The 24,687-nt window shown below is 43.7% G+C and overlaps 3 protein-coding genes across 5 annotated transcripts; 1 reads left to right on the top strand and 2 right to left on the bottom strand.

Annotated features, from left to right (window-relative positions):
* Positions 1-284: 284 nt before the first annotated feature.
* Positions 285-10,054, bottom strand: tap1 (transporter 1, ATP-binding cassette, sub-family B (MDR/TAP)). Its single transcript, XM_055925783.1, has 12 exons — positions 9,705-10,054; positions 8,924-9,253; positions 8,516-8,823; positions 8,197-8,327; positions 3,556-3,761; positions 3,029-3,226; positions 2,635-2,763; positions 2,200-2,388; positions 1,929-2,102; positions 1,606-1,765; positions 1,237-1,373; positions 285-1,014 (listed from the first exon to the last, which is right to left on the bottom strand). Exons 2-12 carry the CDS (start codon positions 9,239-9,241, stop codon positions 787-789), a joined length of 2,178 nt encoding a protein of 725 aa, XP_055781758.1. The 5' UTR covers positions 9,242-9,253; positions 9,705-10,054; the 3' UTR covers positions 285-786.
* Positions 10,055-11,066: 1,012 nt separating this feature from the next.
* On the top strand, positions 11,067-17,301 carry notchl (notch receptor, like). 3 transcript variants are annotated; one of them, XM_055925786.1, is made up of 11 exons: positions 11,067-11,385; positions 12,465-12,618; positions 12,937-13,269; positions 13,378-13,607; positions 13,792-14,125; positions 14,406-14,554; positions 14,708-14,769; positions 14,883-15,012; positions 15,850-15,947; positions 16,134-16,465; positions 16,581-17,301. In XM_055925786.1, exons 1-11 carry the CDS (start codon positions 11,331-11,333, stop codon positions 17,101-17,103), a joined length of 2,400 nt encoding a protein of 799 aa, XP_055781761.1. In that variant the 5' UTR covers positions 11,067-11,330; the 3' UTR covers positions 17,104-17,301. The 3 variants fall into 3 exon arrangements, with proteins under 3 accessions (XP_055781761.1, XP_055781759.1, XP_055781760.1); XM_055925784.1 differs by having other exon boundaries at positions 11,068-11,385; positions 14,696-14,769; XM_055925785.1 differs by having other exon boundaries at positions 11,068-11,385; positions 12,468-12,618; positions 14,696-14,769.
* An 80-nt stretch (positions 17,302-17,381) lies between these two features.
* pbx2 (pre-B-cell leukemia homeobox 2) lies at positions 17,382-23,998 on the bottom strand. The gene is made up of 8 exons (XM_055925787.1): positions 23,712-23,998; positions 22,858-22,931; positions 20,738-20,982; positions 20,117-20,307; positions 19,698-19,833; positions 19,435-19,576; positions 18,230-18,318; positions 17,382-18,048 (listed from the first exon to the last, which is right to left on the bottom strand). Exons 1-8 carry the CDS (start codon positions 23,948-23,950, stop codon positions 17,968-17,970), a joined length of 1,197 nt encoding a protein of 398 aa, XP_055781762.1. The 5' UTR covers positions 23,951-23,998; the 3' UTR covers positions 17,382-17,967.
* Positions 23,999-24,687: the final 689 nt, after the last annotated feature.

The raw sequence follows: 24,687 nt of genomic DNA on the forward strand, positions 1-24,687 counted from the left end.
CGTTTGTGGATCTAAAACTATGCTATTGCAACTGTTATGAAACTGCCTGTGTTAAGCATCATATAGCCTTCATTGGAAATACCCTCTAAACAGTAATAGTATTGCTGTTACTACAATCGGTCGTTGTATGCGATTCGACTTTGGCATCATTATCTAGGCCTGTAGCAAAGAAAAGTAAAAGTGAAAGCATGAGATGTGGGGTTTCCCACAGTAATACAGATCAACTGCAAAACTTGCAGCTATTATGTAACCATTCCCCCACATTCAGATACTAAATGAAGAAATTATTTCAGAGAGCAGAATGTTTATTGTCATTAACACGACAGAAAACGGCTAATGTATTGTACTGCCTTGAAGACAATGTACACAGAAAACAAAACATTATTTGGGATCCCTATTTACATAGTTATAACACAAATGTGGGAGAACAATTCAACAAAATAAATGTAGAAATAAATACAAAAGGCATTTGGGGCATTAAGAATACTTAAGTTGCAGTATAGTGCAAATAGAAAGTTGAACATACAAATGTGCTCTTTGCATGAAACCTTTAATATTATAGGACTGTTCTTGTAATTCGTTTTTTCTTTGAGTACCTCAAAATCACTTAGGGGAGATAATTTAACTAAAGTTTGATGCTATGATCTCAGAGTAATTGCAAAGCATATGTGATGCAGTAGAACTAGTAAGTAATAATGTTGAAAATGTGAGATGGGATTGGCAGAAGATGGCAGAAGTGGGATTTCAGTGTAAATTGAGGAGTGTCATGGGATTGGAGCCTCTGTTTTAGTTTTTCAGCTCCTCCCCTTCTTTGCGCTGGAAGCCAGTGTTCTGCTTGTTCACCAGATCAGCATAGGTTCCACCTTTCTCCAGCAGCTCAACATGGCTCCCCTCCTCTAGCACCTTTCCCTCCTCAAGAACGACAATGTGATTGGCCTTCTCCACAGTGCTCAGCTTATGAGCAATCAGCAGCACTGAGCAGGGGTTTGAGTCCTTGAGCAGAGCTTGGTGGACCTAAGGACATGGAGAGAAACATGATGAGTGTGTTTGAATTAAAGCCACTGAACTGTCAGAGATTAGCTGAGATTACAATACATTGTAAATCAATTATTCATGTTAGGGAAGGAAACAGCCTCCATTGGGTTATATTATGAGTAAATGATCAACAGAAACTGGTTAACCCCCCCCAAAAATAGCCCTGTCAGTGAAAGATAACAAGATTCAGAGTTATTTTACCAAATACTCGCTCTCTGTGTCCAAGTTACTGGTGGCATCGTCCAGCACTAGAATCCGAGGCTTTCTGATCAGAGCTCTGGCGATGGCTATGCGTTGCTTCTGCCCTCCTGAAACCTGGCCTCCCTTCTCCCCGGCATCTGTGGAATAAAGAACAACAATTAAATATGAACAGTAGAGCTGGATAACACACATACACTACAATCGTGCCATCAGTAGTTGAAGGAAGGAAAAGCACTAACAGTTCAAAGTCAAAGCTATGCAGAGAAAAGTGTAACTTTCTATCAGTAAGGACTAAACAAAGACCCAAATAAACAATATTACCAATCCTATCAGGATGAAGTCAATATGAATTCATCTTTTGGGACATACCTGTATCATAGCCATTGGGCAGGTCAGAGATGAACTTTTGGGCATTGGCCAGCTCAGCAGCCCGGTACATCTCCTCATCAGTGGCATCATCTCTGCCATATTTGATGTTCTCCTTGACAGAACGAGCAAACAACACCGGCTCCTGACTCACCACACTGATCTGAGAGAAATTATTCATTTAGATAATGCATTTAGTTGGTTAATAACTTCTTGGCAAACATTGTGATCATGTACTTTTCTTTAAAGGCTGGTAGCTAATTATGTTATGCACTAATATAGCTTAGGAGAAAAGTAACATTGCTTCCATTGCTGTTCATAATGACCTTGTCGTGTAGGTACTGGTTCTTGTAGCTGTGCAGTGGCTGTCCATCCAATAGGATCTCTCCTTCCTGGGGCAGGTAGAACCTCTCCAGCAGGCTCACACAGGTGCTTTTCCCTGCTCCAGAAGCCCCCACCAAGGCAGTGATCTTCCCAGGCCTCAGCTCCAGAGACAGGCCCTGAGAGATAAAGAGAAATTGTAATTTAATGTATATGTAATTTTAATTCATATCCAGTATATGTGTATACAGTATACTGTAAATATACTGTAGATACCTTGAGCACCGGTGTATCTTCCCTGGTAGGGTAGGTAAATGTGACATTCTTGAACTGAACATGTCCCTCAAGATTCTGTGGGGCAAGGGTGCCTTCTGGAGGAACCTGGGGCTGTCGGTCCACATACTCGAATATCTTCTCAGAGCCACCGATTGCCCTCATCACACTTGGGTAATACGACATCACGGCCTGTCAGACAGGACGTGTAAAAGTGACACCAGTAAGTGACTCTCAAAATGTTGCTACTCAAAACTCTAGATATGATTAAAATATTGTGATACCAATAAATCATTTTGACCCCTATTTTACTGTAGAACAACTTGGCAGTTCCTTGTTAGGGTGTGTACATTTAGGTCTGTTTGGATTTGGCAGTAGGCATTAAACATAAGATGGCTGCGGGTAGATTGGATGGAGATTGTTCATCTATGGCCTTACCTCCACAGCAGAGGAGAATTGGAGCTCGTAGAGCACAAAGGCCACCAGGTCCCCACTGCTGACGGTCCCCCCTGTCACCAGACTACCGCCATAGTACAGGATACTGACCTTCAGGAACAGGCTTGACATCTGAGAGGGAGACAGATGGGGTTACTATTGATTATGACTAGGGCCCAGTGTTTTCCAGATCATGTAACCAGGAAAAACTCTGGGACCTGCAGTAGTTATAGTCTATAACAATTGCCCAGAGCTTTCCCTTGTCAGTTCACATGGCCCATATTACAGACAAATTCATGTACCCTCATGAGTCAATGTGCAATCCAAGCTCTTTGGAACTGAATTTGGATAAATTGCTGTCACCCTGTGACTGTTTACTATTGAAGCTGAAACTCACACTATTGGTCCAGGTTGAGGCTGCGTAGGCTGCTGCTTCCTCTTTATTCAGAGAGTAGGTCTTCTCCAGCCTCTTCCTGTAGCGCTCCGTCTCGCCCTCCTCGTTGGCAAAGCTGCGTACTGTCTTCATAGAGGAGAAGGTCTCCGTGGCAACGTCATTGGCCTGGGCTAGTGACTTTTGAACCTTCGCACCGAGCTCCTGGGACAAAAACAATATTCACAGTTACCTTCTGAATGGTCAGGTAACGTTCTGTCTGCTCTGTAGTGCTATTTTTGGTGACTGTAACTTGTAGAATCAAGATGTATGCAAACATGAAACTGCAACTATCAGACAAGGTTACTCATCATGGGAGTGTTCAGTAGTTCACAAAACTACCCCCACTATAGCCTTGTCCCAGATCTGTTTATGCTGTCTAGCCAACTCTTATTGTCATTGTCACCCCATACATTTTGCCAAGAAGACGCAAACAGATCTGGGACCAGGCTACTTCCACTACAATACGTTAGAAAAGGTCTGATTTCCTGTACCTGGTACCACTTGCCGGATATCTTTGGTATGACCCAGATGATAGGAAGCCCCATAGCGGTGAAGAGTGACAGCTTCCAGGAGAGATTGAGCATGAAGATGAAGAGGAAAGTGACCCGCATGAAGTACCACATCAGCAGACTCAACTTCTCACTCAGAGACTCACTCATGTCGTTGGTGTCTGTGGTGATGCGTGACACAAGGTCACCTGGAACAAAGGTCATAGGTTAAGTTAGCCCCTTGGAGGGGACGGTGTGCAAATATATATATCATATATATAGCGTGAAGCATAAATATATAGCATAAAGGTATCCTCTTCACTTTGAAGAAAAGACAGATCCGCACAATACTCTTGACCTGATCACTCATGTTTATTCAGATACTCTCCTTTACACCTGGGGTATATCCTTTGGACATACAGTATGTGTTTATCAGTTAACTTAATCAATTAGTAACCCAACAACTGTATAAAAAATATATTTAAGAAAGGTGAAGTACAGGTAACTGCCAAAATTGTCACACCCTGATCTGTTTCACCTGTCTTTGTGATTGTCTCCACCCCCCTCCAGGTGTCACCCATCTTCCACATTATCCCCTGTGTATTTATACCTGTTCTCTGTTTGTCTGTTGCCAGTGCGTCTTGTTTGTTAAGTCAACCAGCGGTTTTTTGTCTCAGTTCCTGCTTTTCCCCAGTCTCTCTTTTTCACGCCCTCCTGGTTTTGACCCCTGCCTGTCCGGTCTCTGCCTGCCTGACCACTCTGCCTGTCCCTGACCCTGCCTACCGTCCTGTACCTTTGCCCCACCTCTGGATTACCAACATCTGCGTGAGCCTGCCTGCCGTCCTGTACCTTTCCCCCACTACTCTGGTTATCGACCCCTGCCTGCCTTGACCTGTCGTTTGCCTGCCCTGTTGCTGTAATAAACATTGTTCCTCCAACACAGTCTGCATCTGGGTCTTACCTTCAAACCTGATAAAAATAAAGAAATCACTTGAGTAATTGAGGGATACGTAGTATATTGAAAGCAGGTGCTTCCACACAGGTGTGGTTCCTGAGTTAATTAAGCAATGAACATCCCATCATGCTTAGGGTCATGTATAAATATGTCCAGCTGCCCATTATTTTGGCTACCATGTGTTAGAATAATTTGTATGGTTTGAGATAATGGCTAAAGAGTTCCACTCTGATCTTGTTTAATGGTGTGAAATGTTTGAGAATCATAAGAAGATAATATGAAGATGTGTGTAGCTATGTTAGAATTATAATACTAGGGTATTATAGTCTTTAGTAAGGGTGTAAGCAGGGAGAAGTTGTAAAACAGATAAAAAAAACTTAGAGGTTTTCTAACCAAGAGGGCCCCAGCGGGGGAGGGGAATTGAAAGCCTTGAAGAATGAGACAAGATTGATGGTTCTTTGTCTACAATGTGGTTAGTGGGACAGTACTGGTCATTGGAGAAGGGAGTGACCTAAAGATCGGAATATGTGTGTAGTATGAAAAGACTGAGTCTTCATTTTTCTCTTGAGAATTCTCATGAATAAACTATACTTTCCTTTTGCATTAAGCTGAGTATTTGTGTAATTATTATCAACCTTAGCATTACAACCTAGGTGGAATGGGTCAAAGCTATAGTCATCATTGGGATTGAAAATTCTCTTGACACCATGACTAGAAGAAGAGATCTCAGTGACTTTGAAAGAGGGATCTCAAAGAGCATAGGAGGTTTAAAGGGTATGTGTGTGTGTCTCAGTCACCAGATCTCAACCCAATTGGACACGCATAAGACAGCGCTTTACACCACCATCAACAAAACAAGAAATTAGGGATGCACGATATATCGGTGAGAATATCGGAATTGGCCGATTTTAGCCAAAAATGCCAACATCAACATTGGCCCGATGTCTAGTTTAATGCCGATGTCAAAGCTGAAGTGCATACCTACATAACGTAGGTAGGTGACGTAATGATGCCACGAAAAGTACAGAGCTACATGTTCAACACAGCATTCCTAACCTAGGCCACAATGTCTACGGTGTGAACCTATTTTGAAGTTTCAAAGGAAGATATAAAAAAGGCCATATGCAACGTTTGTGCTGCTATTATTTCCAGAGGAGGGGAGAAAGTGAAATCTTTTAATACCACAAACCTAATTACTCATTTGAAAGTGCATCATCCCCAGACATTCAGCGACTACTTGGAACAAAAGCAGAAAAAAAAGATCAAGTCAAGCAGTCATTTGAAAGAGTAAGAAGATTTCAACGAGATTACTCAAAGGCGAAATCCACTAATGCCAAGATAATGGAATTCATTGCCCTTGATAATCAACCGTTCTCTGTTGTGGATGATGTTGGCTTTCAACAACTGGTCGAGCACCTCGAGCCCCGGTACACAATACCAAGTAGATGCTATTTTTCAGATGTTTCCCTACCGGAATTACACAGTATTGTTGAATCGCAGATATTAGCTTCATGACTGACATTTGAACCAGCGACGTCAGCCCCATGAGCATGATGAGTCTGACAGCACAGTGGGTCGACGAGGATTTTGTATTGAGGAAAGCCATATTGCATGGTCAAGAATGTGCTGGTTCTCGTCCCGCTGCTGCCATTTCAATGCATTGCACACACGCTGCAACTGGCTGTGAACGAAGGTGTTTTGGCCCAACGCAGCATTTCTGACACAGTGGCAACAGGTAGGAAGATAGTGGGTCATTTTAAACACTCACAGCTAGCATACAGCCACCTGCAAGTAATTCAGGAGCAGCTTGGAGTGAAAACGAAAAAGCTTAAGCAAGACGTTTCCACCAGATGGAACAGTACTTTTTACATGATGGAGAGCCTGCTGGAACAAAAACGAGTGCTTGGCGTGTACGCAGCTGTCTATGAGTTACCTGCAACAATCAGTACGAACCAGCGGACTCTCATTGAAAACATGAACTCACTCTTAGCTCCATTCGAACAACTGACTCGAGAAATAAGCTCCTCAACTGCATCTGCAGCAGACGTAATACCCTCTATCATGGCATTGAAACACCTGCTCAACAAAACTTCCGACACAGACAGTGGGGTTAAAACTTTCAAAAATACTCTACTAGACGCTGTGAACAAGCGATTTGGTGGCATTCTCTCTGAGCCTCTTTACTGTGTCGCCAACATGCCAGATGCTAGGCACAAGGACCACCACTTCGATGCAGACAAGAAAAGGGGTTCACATGAAATGTTACCGACAAAGCTGGACAAGATGGAAAAGGACACAGTGACAGTGCGCACCGAAGAAGAGGACCCACGACAGAAGAGGCCACGGACAGACAGGGCTGAAACTTCACTGCTTGACATGTATGATGAAATCCTGGTTGAGAATGAAACGACTGAACAAATGAACAACGAAACAGCACAGCAAGTAAGTGAAAAAAATAGGTTTTGATATGTTTTACTGGTAATGAGGACATACGTAAATGCCAACAAAATAACTTTTTGGTGTGTGTGTGTGCGTCTGTGTGTGTGAGAGAGAGAGAGACACATTGTATTTTCATTTTCTGTTACTACATTGGCCAACATTTGCCTGACAGAACCTACTTTTCCCAGGAATGAAGATGCACTTGGATACTGGAGAAGTAACAAGCACCGTTTCCCCATCCTAGCTAAAGCTGCGCGCAAGTATCTTGGTGCTCCCTGTACTAGTGTGGACAGTAAGCACCTTTTCAGTGCAGCTTCACACATTGTAGACGAAAAAATAAATGACTCTCTTGTGACAAAGCCGAGCAGGTCCTCTTTGTGAAGAAAAACCTCCCCCATGTGTTAAAATTGTAAATGGGCAGTCATATTGTAACCCAGCCATCTAGAGTCACTGGGAAAAATGTTTACTAAGCCCAATGGCTTTCTGTTGTTCTATCATGGCTGGTATAGGTCAAGATTTTAATTGAATTTAAAACAAAGCAGTTGTGTGTTTTTGTTTTTATTTCCTAAATGAAAGATGAGATGTGTTGTATATTTGTTCTCATTTTACTAGTCAAGTCAGTTGAGCACACTTAAATTGAAGCCTAGAGACAGTCATTTTTTCAAGCAGTTAAATCAAAAATTATGAACTGCATTTTAGTTGAAACCAATATTTCTTTCAAAGCATTTAAGTTTCTCCATACAGTCAAGATTGGATAGTAAGAAGAGCCACCAGCAACTTAACCATCTTTGTAATGCGGGGCAGCTAAAATATTTGTGTCATGAGTATCTGTTGTGCGGTAAAATACATTCATGGATGTTTAATTTTTCTAATTTGCAAGTTATTAAACAATCTGTTCTTACTGAACAAATGAACATATGACACTTGGCTTCAACTATTTAACTGTACTAGAATGCTTAAAAGGCTGCTAAAATGTTAAATATAGGTTATTGGTATCGGGGGGTTTTTTTGGCAAGAAAAATATCGGATATCGGTATAGGCCAAAAATGTCATATCGGTGCATCCCTACAAGAAATTATGGAATTTCTCATGGAAGAATGGTGCCAATCCCTCCAATAAAGTTCCAGACACTTGCAGAATCTATGCCAGGGCGCACTGAAGCTATTCTGGCGGCTAGTATTAAGACACTTTATGTTGGTGTTCAATTTATTTAGGCAGTTACCTGTAGATTGCAATGAGATGTGACTCACCTGTCTGTGCCCTGTCAAAGAAAGCAATCTCCTGCTTTAACACCGACTGGAAGACTAGGCCCTGGATGGAGGTGTGTATGCGACTCATGGTGATGTTGTAGATGAGGTCACACACAAACTCACACACAGCACTGAATGATAGAGATGGGAGAAAGAGGGCAATAAACACATTACTACAGTATCAGTACAATACATGCCCTGTGGAAGTGATTAGAACCCTTGAAACCTCAAAATTAAACAGTAGTATCAAACACTGAGCATCAATTGGAAGGACTCAAGAGTATCGTATCACCAATTATTGATATATGCTGTACTATACCTCATGACTGTAATCAGAGACATGACTGTGATGGCGTGAGTAAACGCTTCAGGCTCGTCTTCATTCATAATCCAGTCTGTCATTCGGCCGGTGTAGTGGGGAATAGCCATCTCACCAAGGGAAGAGATGACGACAAGACTCAGCACGGCTCCAAAGCGTATGAAATAAGGCTTCATGTATCCCATCAGTTTCTCTAGAGAGGCCCCAGTCTTCTTCTGTGGTTCCTTGGTGGGCTTGGTAAGAAGAGAAGGGACGTAGCGCGTCCAGTACAAACATGCTACGACTGTTACGCAGTAGCCCTGAAGTAGCTGAAAAACAAGTGATTTTAGTCTGTTTGGTTTATCAATTTTTAAAACAAAAAGGGTATATATATTAACATAATTATAGCAATATAAACTTGTCACCCACCCCCTGCCAGGAGTGCCATCCCCATAGTTGCCCCAGGATGGACTGGCCACATGCCCAGAGAAGGCTGATGTAGAGTGGGCAATGGAAGCAGAGGACCCCCATGCTCTGGAGCCCCTCGAAGCTGCTCATCCATGGGGGACTTCCAGGGAATGTGAAGGTGAGAAAGAGGTGGAGGCCGGCACGGAGCAGGCTTCCACCCCACAAGGTGATGAGGGGATGGTGGAGGAGAAGAGGGGAGAGTTGGGCCAAGCGGACTGTCTGCACCACACACACATCCATGCACAGGAAGAGCAGCGGAGAGAAGTTCATTTTTGGCATTCTGAACAGGCTCTAGAACAGGAGGTTGGGAGAGACAGATAGTGAGGTTGAGGAACATCATATCCATGGGTTAAATTGAGGAGGACTAAGTGGATAAGCATATGGAACATAAAATGTGCACATAGATCTGTTATAGCATATTATGGAAAAAGTGGCAATTTGGGAATTAGTTCGCACAAAATCCCAATTAAACCCCTGGGACATAGATTATCTGAAAATATTGGAGGGAGTGTGACCATTTAATGACAAACAGCTGACCGACTAATAAGGGACAACATTGGGGACTAGAGTGTGTAATCAACTGTTATCTTATGCTTCAATTTTTACTTTCACTTTCAATTAGGTGAATTTCAAAGTTCGGCTTCATGATGGATATGACGAATTGTAACAACACATTACAATACATGCTGTAATAATAAATATAACACGTTTAAAAAGCTTTTTAAAAATATAGACTACTCACGTTTGCATGCGGGCTCTTATGAATGAGGTTGCAATTTCTTCTGAATGTCAAGGAAACGATAGCCTATATCTATTAAGAATAGATCTAGCCTATGTTCTATGTTACACACTCATATCATATAAAGGGCAATCTTCGTATTAATTTAGTTATGCAGCAGCAGCCTGCGGATAGACTTGAGGACCCCACGTTCGAGTTGATGATTGTGCTTCAAAATAAAACCGAAAGTACATAACTTGGAAAGTCCCTTTTGAACGACCCGCCCCCTCTTGACATTGGCAAATGCCGATTTTATATTAATTATACTATGCTATACTTTGTGTGAAACGAGTAGGTGATTACTGTGTAAGGGTTTGATATATATGAAAATGTTGTACAGTAAATTACTTACTGGCGGATTCACCTTTGAACTTGAAAGGAATCTAATGTAGAATAGCGACATCGTGTGGAAAGCTTGATGCCCTACACGATGATAATCATAATCATCATCACTACCATTATTGAAACATTATTTCCATGATCATCTATTGCATATTCCCCTTGACAATGCACAACAGCCTAATGTTTCTATATATAAACTCATCATATAAATAGTAGTATGCCTTAGCCTGAAATAGACCCCCCCCCCCACCAAAACTGAAAAGGCACACAATCTTTGTTGTACCACCTGCTGTGAGGCTGTTTCTTGGCATACTTGATGAGTCCTGAGGTTGAGAATGAAAGTAGAACCCCCTAGTTTCCTGTTCCTGTCTCCATCCTTTCATTTGAGACAGGTGACATATGGGCCTGCAGCTACATCTGTCTATTTTAAGACCCACCACATTCCTGGAGGTTATTATCTCTTCTTTGAGATTTTGAAATAGTTTTATTTGTCGTTTGCAGTAGATAAGATTATATATATTTTTTTAATGCAGAGAGCATAAAAAAGTGATATATGCAGTCCTACTCCAGGGCCTGTATTCATAATGTGTTTCAGAGAAGGAGCACTGATTTAGGATCAGTTTAGCCTTTTTTAACGTAATTAATATGATTGCATGAACAGGGGGGACCTAGATTGTTTCATGAATACAGGGCCTGGTTCATTTGAAAGATTACATCCTGAGGCATTATAATCAGTAGAAAAACAGACTACACACACACACACACACACACACGCACACACACACACACACACACACACACACACACACACACACACACACACACACACACACACACACACACACACACACACACACACACACACACACACACACACACACACACACCGCTCCTATTGTTTTCCACACAGTGGCAGGAAGTTGTCCACATATCCGCAGTGCTTCTGAAAAATAATTGGAGAGAGGGAGGTGGGTGGTAGCAGCACTGGAAGTTGGGGTGTACCACTTTACATATAAACTGTTCACATGGTCCCATTGTGAACGCGGTCAGGAGTGCAGTGAGACAGTACGTTCTCCAGAAGAGACCCAGAGAGATACCCCACAACACTGTAGCAGAGTACAGTCCTGCCGGACCTGCCATAGCTGGACCAGGGCATTGGACCTAGTGACCGCACTGGTACAGCTGGGAGGATAGTGAGAGAGAGTAGGCTACTGCCGTCTCCATCCTCTCTGGGACCTGCCTGGCTCAATGATGCTGGTGCTGTGGATGGCTGTTCTGTTGGGTTTGAGCAGGTGGTGTCGAGGTGAGTCCATCTTCCAGCTATTATCTTGTTGATATGATGTTCGATACCTGTGAGAGTGAAGTAGAGTCTCTCTAGGTAATCGAATAAAGAGAGGAAGTCCTACATGGTACTTCCTAGGAACCCTGAGGAATGCACAGTGATGCCGAAACGTTGATAAATACCCATTCAATTGATGAGTTTATACATGGAGTGTGCGACTTTCTTTATTTTGATACCCAGCAACAAAACATACTTTTTTTTTTACATTGATGTTCTCACTTCTATGTTTTATAGATTTCTGAGGATATATCATTAGGAGCAAATACCGTGAAGTACTTGACATATACTGCTCGCACATCCTTTCATCATCACTTTATAAGATGCTGCGTGAATGTGTCACTGATTTAAAGATATGACTGACCAAAAAGTGCTTTGCTTGCATAAGAGTCAAAGATTGTACTGTATTTCCTTGAATGTTCACTGCTATACAGTACACCATGTCTAATCCCAACTCTCCTGTGCTATGATTTTATTGTCCCTCACACACCTGCCAAGCCTCTCCATTGTCCCCTTCCATTCCATTCCTCATCGCCAGGGTGATGACCTCCGACCTTCATCCAGTCTCAGCCCACTCCATTTCCTGTTGCTATTCGCCTCTCCTGGAAACTTCCTGTTTGTGTCAGGCCTCCTATTTCCCATTTCATGGTTCATGCCAAGGACACACCTTTCATAGCCTGCCTGGCTGGCACATTACCAAGCATTGTTAACAATTAATGTGGTGATAGATACACCTAGGCCTACACAATACACAGCTTGAAAATGTAGGTCAAAGCACATGTTCTTGCTTGATACAGTAATACAGTATTGTAATTAATGGATGCTTTTATCCAACGTGATTCAGTTTAAGTTAGTATATTAGTATCAAGTGGGAATCCAACCTTTGTGTGTGTGTGTGTGTGTGTGTGTGTGTGTGTGTGTGTGTGTGTGTGTGTGTGTGTGTGTGTGTGTGTGTGTGTGTGTGTGTGTGTGTGTGTGTGTGTGTGTGTGTGTGTGTGTGTGTGTGTGTGTGTGTGTGTGTCTGTTTGTGATTCCTCCCCAAGTAGCAGCAGCGTCTCCTGGTGGTGACCCCTGGGCCCAGTGTCCGTCCAGACAGTGTAAGGCCAAGTTTAGAGATGGGTCATGTGATAAAGAGTGCACCGAGCCCGAGTGTCTGAGAGACGGGTTCGACTGTCTGAGGGACAAAGGACGCTGCAAGTAAGACACTGTAGCAGCAGGGAGATCTGAGCTGCATTTCCTTCCAGGAAGATGTTCCATTCCCTCTTCCCTTTGTTCACTCTCCTTCATGGATCTGACAGGATCTGACAGGACTGGATATGTGAAAGCAATATGGTGACTTACTCTTACCCAGTAGTCTCATATTCATGGTGAGGAGAGTGAATAAGAGCAGAGGGGAGAGAACATTTTCCTGGAATGAAACGCACCCTGCTCTTTCACTTTCCTTTTGTATACATCCAGATGTTTCAGCTGGGGTTCACGCTTTCTCTGCATCCTTCCAACTATCCCCTCTCTCAGTTCAGGCCACATCCACTACTGCCGAGACCACTATGCCAACTCTTACTGTGACCAGGGCTGTGAAAGTGCCGCCTGTGGCTGGGACGGGAGTGACTGTCACAGGCACCACAGCCCTCTGTGGGCTAAGGGTACCCTGCTCCTGCACACCCACGTCCCCCTGCAACACGGCACATTTTCCAACAGTTCCCTTCTCTGGGCCCTCAGCACCCTCCTGCAGACGCCCCTCAAACTGCGCGGCATGGTGCCCCTTGACTCCAGCAAGGACCTCTTCACCTTTAATCCCCAGCAGCTCGAAAACCTGCTGGCTCAAGCTTCTTCGGATGACTCAAATGGGTAACTATGAAGAGATTATGATTTCGCTTCCCCTAATTTTTTTACATTAACCTAGTCTCTTTTGTTAACATCTCATCAATGTTCTCACTCCCCATCTCTCTGAAACAGTTCTCTCCTATTCCTGCAAGTGGATAACAGGCCGTGCTCCCGTCTTCCTTCTACCTGTTTCCCGTACGCCATCGAAGCAGCTAACTTCCTGCGGGCTGCTACGTTGTCGACTCGTGTGTTGGTCCCCTCTCACCCAGAATTAAAGGCCATTATTAGTGTAAGAGGGGTTGGGGAGGAAATAGGAGGGAGAGAGGAGGACCCAGTTGAGGAAAAAGAGGACACTAATGATGGTATGTATCCTGTTACACAGTGTGTGTGTGTGTGTGTGTGTGTGTGTGTGTGTGTGTGTGTGTGTGTGTGTGTGTGTGTGTGTGTGTGTGTGTGTGTGTGTGTGTGTGTGTGTGTGTGTGTGTGTGTGTGTGTGTGTGTGTGTGTGAGTACCACCTAATATCTCTGCCCCCCATCTCCACACAGGAGTAACACCTCCATGGATATGGGCTGTGATCGGCGTTGCAACGGGCCTGGTACTGGCTTTGGTCTTGATGGTTGTCTTGGTGATCAGAAGGGTGAGACGACGACGAGCGGAGAGGGAGGGAGGAGGAGAGAGGGTTAGGCACAGATCCACTGTCACTGAGAATGACAGTGGAGCCAATGTGGCCAAGGCATGGGCACAGCACACACCCCACCGAGAGCAGAGGGGCAGGACAGGGAGAGAGAAAGACAGGAATGGGATAAAGAAGAAGAAAGCAAAGGAGGCTGAGAAGAAAAGACGCAGAGAGCCACTGGGGGAGGATGCCCTTCGACTTCGGTGAGTGAAGATGAATGATTATGGGAGAAGTTAGAGGATGTTCAGTCTAGTAAATCAACAGTGCTGTGATCAGATAACAGTTTGCTTCATTGTAATGGGTTGTATGGCTTTCAGTTGTTTCCATTAGGGTCATTTTAACCTAACTGAAGTTTTACTCTGTCTGTAAGATAAAACTGCTGTGTTGGACTACCTCTATTTTACACAATATTAGTGATACTGTAGTCATATCACTAAGTATGCACAAAGTACAGCTATTCAGAGCATAAACGTATGATTTCAGGCCCCTGAAAAAGGACCTGGATATTGGAAGTGACACTGACTTTACCCAGAGTTCTATGGAGGACATCAACAGGTCCATCTGTGACCACCGAACGCAAGAGCAGAAGCACTACCGCAGCCCCCCGAGCCACCCACAATCACCCACACAACGTAAGATCACCCCCTGATCATTGTTAACATACTATATTAATAGGCTTGTAAAATGATTCATTATTCCTTCACACTAATTTGTCACAGAACAATTTACGGTTTGCACAACGTAACTAAGCATGTAACTAAATTGACTTTCAGCTCCACTTTTAGCCCCCCCAAGAGGATGGGAGAGAAATGCTGTCCCGTCGCCACATCACAGAACACCCAATCAAGTGAGTTCCATAAGTATTCTACATAAATGTCAATACGTTTATTTACATTTTAGATAACGCTGGTTATTATTCACAGTATTCTATTTTGACCGTACCAAACATTATTTTGCCAGTCTGCTTCGGTTCAATGGTGTGGTCCAGATGGGTCAGTGGTCCTGATTCGTGCGGTCCGGAGTGGGCTTGACCGTGTGGTTCTGGAGCTGCTACGAGCTGGGGTGCCGGTCAACAACACAGACCACACTGGTATCCCTTTACTCTCCCAATTTCCCAATTACATTATTAACCAAAATGTAGGCTAGACAGTCAAATAAACCAAGTTAACTGAACTTCCCTGTAGAGTGTCATGGGAGGATTATTGTGCAAATGTATTTTAAAAATCGATATTGCATGGAACAAATGTCCATAAATGTTATGTAGCTTCCATGGGTGTAATAACAAGCTTATAAACACACTGCCTAACATACATATTACTATATTGTATTACTTTGAGGGGTTGAGTAACCAGTGTAACTTACCCCATCTCTCTCTGGTCCTCCCCATGTGTCCCTTCTCTTCTCTTCTGTTCTGGTAAAACCTCCATTGCTTCCCACTCTTCCCATTCCTCTCTACAGCACCCCTGCTGCCCCCCTCTCAAACTGATACAGAAGTTAATGGGCCCTAGTGCCCAGGCAGTGTGGATGTACCATATTAACCTTCATTGCTCTTCTCTCTCTCTCTCTCTCTCTCTCTCTCTCTCTCTCTCTCTCTCGCTCTCTCTCTCTCTCTCTCTCTCTCTCTCTCTCTCTCTCTCTCTCTCTCTCTCTCTCTCTCTCTCTCTCTCTCTCTCTCTCTCTCTCTCTCTCTCTCACACACACTATATCTCGCTGTCTCTCTCTCGGGCTGATTCCCTAGTCCCTCACCATCATTTTCATTCTCATTCCCTCCCTTTCAAAATCTCCCTCTTTCCCATCTTTCACCCTTTGGGCTTGACTCTGTTGTATAATGTTTGTTCACTGGCTGACTTACTCCCTCTCTTTCTGTACTGAACTCCCACCTTCCTTCCCTCACCTTCCTCCACTTGAAATGCACTCTCTCTCCCAGGAAGATCAGCCCTCCACTGGGCATGCTCAGTTAACCACCTCTCCTTGACAAGAACCCTCACTCGCTACGGTGCTGCGGTGGACCTACAGGACAACAAGGTACCAAGGCCAGCAGAAGCCTCTGCTTTTATGATAATTCACATACTTGTATGAAGATTTAGGAAGAGGAACTTCGAAGAAACTATGCAGTTAAATCTGCGTAGAATGGTTCAAATATAGGGTACTCCAATATTATTGCTTCGACACTCCCATTCTCTGATATATACCACTCCCATTCTCTGATAGGGTGAGACTGCTCTGTTCCTCTCCGCCCTCCACGGTTGCTACGACACTGCCCGGTTCCTGCTCCTGAACGGAGCCAATCAGGATCTGTCTGATCGCAGAGGACGCCGGGCACTGGATGTTGCCCGAGAGGGCATTCATCATCAAGTCCTGGAGCTCCTACTGGCTCACAGGGTTCAGAGAGGGCCTATTCCTATGGACCAAGCCAATGATATGCTGTGGGATGAGCGTGCCTTGCTGTATAGCCAATGGGTGAATTCCCCTGGGCTCCCTGGGAGAAGTGCCTCCTTCTCTGGTGTCATAGGGCATCGGGATATGTCTTCGCCTCCACCAAGGTAAAGTCTTGTGGCATTTGGCATATCTACTCACAATAACATTTAGCAATTTACTCATCTTGATAAGGCAAGTTCATCACTGCCTAGCCGTCTGATCTCCCTCTTCTTTTGACAGTGATTGGTCAATGGGCAGAGTGCAGTGCCCTTCCCCTCAGAACTGGCGGCCACAGCTCAACCAATCAGCGACCGCATTGGTTACCCCAAGAATCATGGGTCGTCCACCGCGGCCAATCAGCACTCTGCAGGAGGTTACCTCAGAGGACGAAGATCGTGAAAGGCCCCTGGAAGTCCCGAGAGCATCGACACCGCACTTCCTGTTACCCCAGCCTGCTCCTCGACAGCGGTCCTTCTCCTGTACCCAGAATGCACTGCAGCGTCGCTCCAGTTCACAGCAGCCTGAACCGACTTATGTTGCCTTATCAGAGAAAATAGCCAATGAGCCCATAGAAAGAGTGATCATAGTCCCTCCTACAGATGCTCCCACCCATTCAGATCGCAGATCAATAGTCGATAGTAGCGACAACCCCAGCAGGGCAGCGCCAGAGGTTGAGGCAGCAAGTTTTAAAAAGGCAGACCAGAAAGCCCGAAGTGAGAAGCTAAATAACCACATGCCTGACTCTAACCAAACAGCTTTGTAAGGGCGAGGGCTCTGCTGTGAGATATCATGCTGAAATTACCCCAAATACCATCATGTCAATCATGTGCTGTTTACATTTTCTGTATAAGGTCCATTGCCCCTACATAACAGTAGATTCACAGACGGGATATAAACTCAGTCAATAAATGAGTAACTTAATTTACTCTAAATATCTAAATCAATAAACGATTAATGTACATTTTTTTCTTCTTCTGCCATATTAGGAGGTGACCTGACTCTCTTATGCTAATATCAACCAATCAAGACAAAGCAACTGACTGTGAATACAGAGTCTTTATTGTAAAAGAGGTAGAGAGAATACAGGTGTTTTTCACTCACTGTACAGAATGACAGCACTGTTGATATACTCATTCAAACTGTTAACATAACCAGCACACACACTTCATTCATGATATTAACACACACAGACAAACAAGCCCAGTAGAAAATAGAAAACAAACACACAAAATCTTTGGATTTTCTCTATTGCCCCCACATCCTCTAAATGCAACTATATCTGAGCTTCAAACGAAAATTCTAATATATTTGTAACAGCATTAATAATATAGCCTAATAAAACAATGGTAATGCAATTTCCCAAGCCTCCCTGCCCACATACCACAGTAACATATAAAGTAGTGGAAAACAAAACCCATGATCCCAATACAAAACAACACACACACACACACACACACACAAAATCACACATTCAGGTCATACAAACATAATGAACAGTATCATTGGACAGTAAGAAACAGAAAATACATACAAAAACTGCAGCCAAGTAAGAGTAATATCATTCTTTCAGTCTTTTTCCGTTGTCAATCTTTCCATCTATGTCATCGACACAAAGTGGGCAGGGCCATCAGTCAGAGTCCCCTGAGTGGTCGTTTCCTGGGGAAGTGGCAGAGGGGGGCGTGTTTTGCCCTTGCCAGTTCCCATTAGTCTGCCAAAGAGAAAAAGACATGTGGTGACTTGTAGTGGCATTAACCTACATTAACCCCTCTCCACTCCAATACAACTCCTCCACAAGGTTGTTGCTGTGAATGAGAATGTGCTCTCAATTAGTTACGAGCTAAAAAGAAGATGATATGTAACATGAAGTGAATGACAGTGAAGTTCCATACTTGTGCTCCCATGTAGACAGGCTGCTCTCCATTCATTGGTGGAACACCCAGGAAAAGGTCTGGTCCAGTGAGTGAGAAGCCCCCCGATCCTGTGGAGGAACAAAAGGGGAGACGTATTTAATAAGGGCTACTAGGCCTACAACATCAGCCTGGTCCCAGATCTGATCCTGTGGAGGAACAAAAGGGGAGACGTCTTTAATAAGGGCTACTAGGCCTACAACATCAGCCTGGTCCCAGATCTGATCCTGTGGAGGAACAAAAGGGGAGACGTCTTTAATAAGGGCTACTAGGCCTACAACATCAGCCTGGTCCCAGATCTGATCCTGTGGAGGAACAAAAGGGGAGATGTCTTTAATAAGGGCTACTAGGCCTACAACATCAGCCTGGTCCCAGATCTGATCCTGTGGAGGAACAAAAGGGGAGATGTCTTTAATAAGGGCTACTAGGCCTACAACATCAGCCTGGTCCCAGATATCAGCCTGGTCCCAGATCTGATTGCGCTGTAAAACCGACTTCTATTGTTGGGCAAGGAGTTGACACGACAGCACAAAAGGCCCAATTCCGACTTAGAAAATGACGCCTTTCTTACGAAGGCCTTTCCTACGCACTTCTCAGTAGTTGTAATTCAGACGTATCTTATTCAGTTGCGTAACGAGCTTTGCAGACATGGTTCCCTTGCGTGTGCTGATTAAATGTAATTCAACCGCTGAAAACCCTCCCACTTGCTGGTCAACAGATTTTCGTGTGGAGTTTTCATTCAATAGGGTTTTCAGCACATTTATTTTAAGCCATCCCTTTAAATATGGTATACCTTTAAGTTCGAATTTTGTTGACAGACCCAACAGAATATATCGAGAGAATGGGTTAAGAATATTAGGGATCAATCAAAGAAAGACATCTAAATATATGCATATTCGTCTCCGTTTCAGCACCAATTGGTAGATTTAAAATATACTCTAGGGTAGGAAAGTATTTATGAAAAGAGAAGAACTTTGAATGGGATGAGTGGGAGCGTCAAGAGACCAGAGGTGACAGAGTGGGTTGGAGTGTAAGGTTGGAGCATAGTCTGACGGTACGGAGGGGCAGTTCCCCTTGCTACTCCGTAACACAAAACACTAACAACCCATCCATTTCTACTACCAATTGAACCATAAACTCAAAACAGTGTGTATCACTAGGCCTGGCTTCCTTTCCTCAGCTCCTACCTGTTGAGTTGGGCGTGTGTGGAGAGTCCTCGTTCTGTGTCGCCACGATGGCCGTCTTCATGGCATAGATGTTGGCCTCCTCTTGGAACTTCCCAATGTTCTTCTTGTAGCGGATTCTCTTGTTGCCAAACCAGTTGCACACCTGTTCAGTTAACGAGCCAGTAAGAGGCTGGTCAATGGAGTCAACTGTATATGGGCGTATCAATGGGTGAGCTAATAGTAAATATATGACGCATATACTTATACTTATGACACGAGGTTACCTGAGAGACAGTGATGCTACACTGTTTGGCTAGTTCTTCTTTGGCCTCTTCACTGGGGTAAGGGTTGGCGAGATGGGAGTAGAAATACTCGTTCAGGACTTCCGTCGCCTGCTTGCTGAAGTTACGTCTCTTACGCCTGACAACACAAAGGTGAGTGTGTTGAGAGTGGGCATGCAACCCAGGCAGAAGTACACATTTCACAACTACAGTAACAACTGATATTGACACACAATAGTCATTCACAACCTGCACTGTAATAACATGATTATGCACTGTAAATATGACTGGTATGACCACTGTTCATTTATGGAATGTTTTATTCTTCATTAAAAATACTACCTGCATATGAATTGTAATTCACTGTCATGGCAAGTTTTGACAGGTGTTATGTCACCCCAATAACAGTGTTACACGCTGACCTGGCGTCGAGGAAGCGGGACCTCAGGATCATGACGGCCTCGCAGGTGCTCTGCTTGAGTTGTGTCTGGATGGAGCTGAACTTGCGGTGGATGATGGCCACCATGCGCTCAATCTCCCTCGGTGACACCGGCCGCGTACGTGACTGCTCCCTCAGGAGGTTCATCACGTGGGTAGTGAACTCACTACAGGCCTACAGGAGACACAGAGAGAGAGAGAGAGAGAGAGAGAGAGGGGGGATTGGAGACAGATATGACAGTCAGTTGAGCTCAAAGGATGCAAGTCAACAGCGGGCCGACACTGTTGACGTCGGTCATTTATGTTCATGTTCAATTATCTCACCTAAATTATAACATCACCTCATTTTAGTTTACTTCGCTAAAGGGTGTAATTTTCAGTGGGTGCAATGTGTGAAGTCCCTCCACCTCAAATCAAGTACAGCCACTGACCCCAGCACACATGTATGTCAGAGTCGATATGAGTTTGAATCCAGCCCACTGCTCTTTGACTCACCCTCCCTATATCTTTCCAACACTTTACTATCTCTTCAATAAAGCAAAAAAACAATACAAAAGGATTGGGACTGCCCCACTGCTTGAAAAAAAAAACAACTAGAAAAGTACCTGGTCATATTTCTCCATCTCAGTGTGATAGATGTTGCGAATCTGGCTCAACTTGCTTTTGTAGTCTGAGTGTTCCAGTGAGCTGTCTGGAGACATGCCTCCCGAGCTGGTGGCTGCGGACACCGCCGCTGCCGCCCCGCCACCTTTCTCCGGCCCAGCCACACCCTCCGCCAGCAGCATGTTGTCCAATCGCACCAGCTGTGGGTCCTGTGATTCTTCCTCCTGAGCATTTCGCATTGATAGGCCTGCAACAAGAGAGGTCTGTCAATATGATTCATGGTAAATTAAGAGTTACAATGTCTCCTATTACACTGAACAAAAATATAAATGCAGCATGCAACAATTTCAAATATGTTACTGAGTTACATTTCTGTGCTTCTACACCTGCATTGCTTGCTGTTTGGGGTTTTGGGCTGGGTTTCTGTACAGCACTTTGAGATATCAGCTGATGTACGAAGGGCTATATAAATACATTTGATTTGATATAAGGTAATCTGTCAATTGAAATACATTCATTAATAACCTACTAATAACCTACTAACCTATTGATTTCACATGACTGGGAATACAGATATGCAGATTTGCATCTGTTGGTCACAGATACCTAAAAAAAAAGAAGTAGGGGCTTGGATATGAAAACCAGGCAGTATCTGGTGTGGCCACCATTTGCCTCATGCAGCACGACACATCTCCTTCCCATTGAGTTGATCAGGCTATTTATTGTGGCCTCTGGAATGTTGTCCCACTCCCCTTCAATGGCTGTGCAAAGTTGCTGGATATTGGCGGTAACTGGAAAACACTGTCGTACGCGTCAATCCAGAGCATCCCAAACATGCTCAAAGGGCGACATTGTGCAGTCCATGGAAGAACTGGGACATTTTCAGCTTCCAGAAACTGTGTACAAATCCTTGTGACATGGGGCCTTAAATTATCATGCGAAACATGAGATGCTGGCGGCAGATGAATGGCACGACAATGGGCCTCAGGATCTCGTCACGGTATCTCTGTGCATTCAAATCTCCATAGATATAATGCAATTGTGTTCGTTGTTCGTAGCTTATGCCTGCCCATACCATAATCTCACCTCCACCATAGGGTGCTCTGTTCACATCGCTGACATCAGCAAACCACTCGCCCACATGTCTGCCATCTGCCCAGTACAGTGAAAACCAGGATTCATCCGAGAAGAGCACACTTCTCCTGCGTGCCATATCCATCGAAGGTAAGCATTTGCCCACTGAAGTTGATTACGCCGCCGAACTGAAGTCAGGTCAAGAAATTCTTCTGTTGTGCATTCCCAGTTTCATCACCAGTCCGGATGGCTGTTCTCAGATGATCCTGCAGGTGAAGAAGCCGGATGTGGAAGTCATGGGCTGGCGTGGTTACACAAGGTCTGCTTTGTGAGGTGGTTGGATGTACCGCCAAATTCTCTAAAATAACGTTAGAGGCGGCTTATGGTTGAGAAATGAACATTAATTTCTCTGGCAACAGCTCTGGTAGACATTCCTGCAGTCTGCATACCAATTGCACACTACCTAAAGTTATCTGTGACATAACTGCACATTTTAGAGAGGCCTTTTACTGTCCTCTGCACATGGTGCACATGTGTAATGGTCACGCAGTTTAATCAGCTTCCTGATATGCCACACCTGTCAGGTGGATTGATTATCTTGGCAAAGGAGAAATGCTCACTAACATGGGATGTAAACAAATTTGTGCACAAAAATGCGTATGGAAAATTTCTGGGATATTTTATTTCAGCTCATGAAACATGGGACACTTTACATGTTGCGTTTACATTTTTGTTCAGTGTATATTAAAATATCCCTCTGAGGTACAGACTCGGAGAAGCACTTTGTGGATGAAACAAATAAAGGAAGGGTCATCTTGCAGCACTATTTGAAAAGTTATCATACACAATACATCTTTGTTGAAAATGTAAAATAGCTAGAGAATTTTCTAACTGTCATCTAACTGCATGGATTATGCGCAACTCATTATTATTGTGATGGAGCCAACATCTTCTTCTGTTTTCATCACAGATGGCCAGAAACTTTAAAACGAATTAGCAACAACTTTAAAATCAAACAAAGGGTTTCAATTAGTGAAAATTAACTTACCTGTTTTCTCTTTGATCTCACATAAGACGCTGAATAAAGCTGGTTTCATTCGATGGCAATTCAATGCGTGTTTTCTGACGATTGGAAAAAATATTATTGTTATTATTAGCTAGCTAACTAACGTTAGCTACTGTAGCTGTATATCTAGCCAGCTATTTAGCAACGAGCCATTAGCACCAACAAAATATTTGTTAGATAGCTGGTTCCCTGCTTTCAGACGCGTTATATAGCTAGCTAACGTTAGCTAGATGTAATTCACAACAACAAACATCGGCTCTGTTGTTCGTGACCTTTAAACTGGAGTTCACTGCAGCCTGCTAAGCTAACGTTGGCTACGTAATGCTATGGCTAGCTAGCAGCAGATACAATATGTAGCTAATATATTAACATTTTATTCGTAGAACAAATGTAGCATGAAATTGATAATGCCAAGATTATGTCCACAATCCGTTTATAATATCTTGCTATTCATATACATGTAAATCTAACCGGCTAACGCGTTAGTAGTAACACATTAGCAAGCTAACAATAAAGCAATAGAGCATAGCTAGCTAACTGGCCAGTTTTAGCTTAGCAAGAATTCACCCTCTTCGTCGAGTTAGCCACAAAAAAAAATCACAACAACAACAAGCGTGTAAATAGACCAGGGGAAGAAGTAATAACTATTTAATAAACAACGTATCATGACACAAAGCCAGTAAGCTAGCTAGCAACGTTGGCTACCTAGCTAGCTTATTAAAAAACTTACAAAAAAATTGAAAACTTCTGAAAACTTTAGCTAACTCTTGACCATTGAGCAAATTTGCAGAAATGTGTAGCTAAATCTGAATAAGTTATAAACAATTGTGACTAACTTTGCTTGTGCTTCGTCCAAACTTTGGTCGGTGATGGTCATGATTTGTTGCAATATGTCGCCAATGTCTCTGCGGCTTTCATGTCCATTTTCTGCGCCTTCGTGGCCCGTGTCCCCGTCGGAGCGGTGGTGGGAAGATGGATGAACCGAGTTTAGAGGGTGCATACCGGGGTGAGAGCTCAGGCCAAGGCCCCGGCCGTTAGAGGGCCCGTTGCCAGTGAGAGGCTGCTGCTGCAACATCCTGAGCGGCACACAGTGGCGCCGACGAGTAATCACAGTCACACACCCTTCACAACTCAAATACTAGAGCAGGCCTGCACTAGAGTCCCCTAGCGATTGACTAAGAAAGAGTCTCGAACAAGAATGTTCATAAAATTCGAATTGTACTCCAGACAGAGGCCATCGGCTACTGTACTAGGGATATTCATAGCTATGACTTTTAAACGAAGTAATTATTCTGAACAATCAGTTAGATGGATATAACTATGAGGCAACGGTGTGTGTAGGCCTATGTGTATGTGTAAAAGAGAAACAGAAAAAGAGAGAAGAGGGGGATCTTTCAATCTACAAGTAGCCTAATACATTGAGCATTTGCATCCATGATGGGGGAGGGATCATCTTCTGATTTCATATCAGTTAATGTAATAATGCATCAGCTTCATAATACGGTCACAGGTCTTTACCAATCAAATCATCAACAATTTTTTTCATCACATTTTATTTGTCATGCTTCGTAAACAACAGATGTAGACTTACAGTGAAATCCCTACTCTCGGGCCCTTTGTCACATGCTTCGTAAACAACAGGTGTTGACTAACAGTGAAATTGTCAGGATTTGGCCAGGATTGTTCAGATTTTGGTCACTAGATGCCCCCATTGTGCTTTTTTGGCCCTTTTGTTTTTTCCCTTGTTCCAGTTATTATTTGCACCTGTGCTTCATTTCCCTTGAAAGTATTTAAACCCTTAGTGTTCCTCAG

This window comes from Salvelinus fontinalis, chromosome 6, assembly GCF_029448725.1.
Source record: "Salvelinus fontinalis isolate EN_2023a chromosome 6, ASM2944872v1, whole genome shotgun sequence".
Lineage (NCBI taxonomy): Eukaryota > Metazoa > Chordata > Actinopteri > Salmoniformes > Salmonidae > Salvelinus > Salvelinus fontinalis.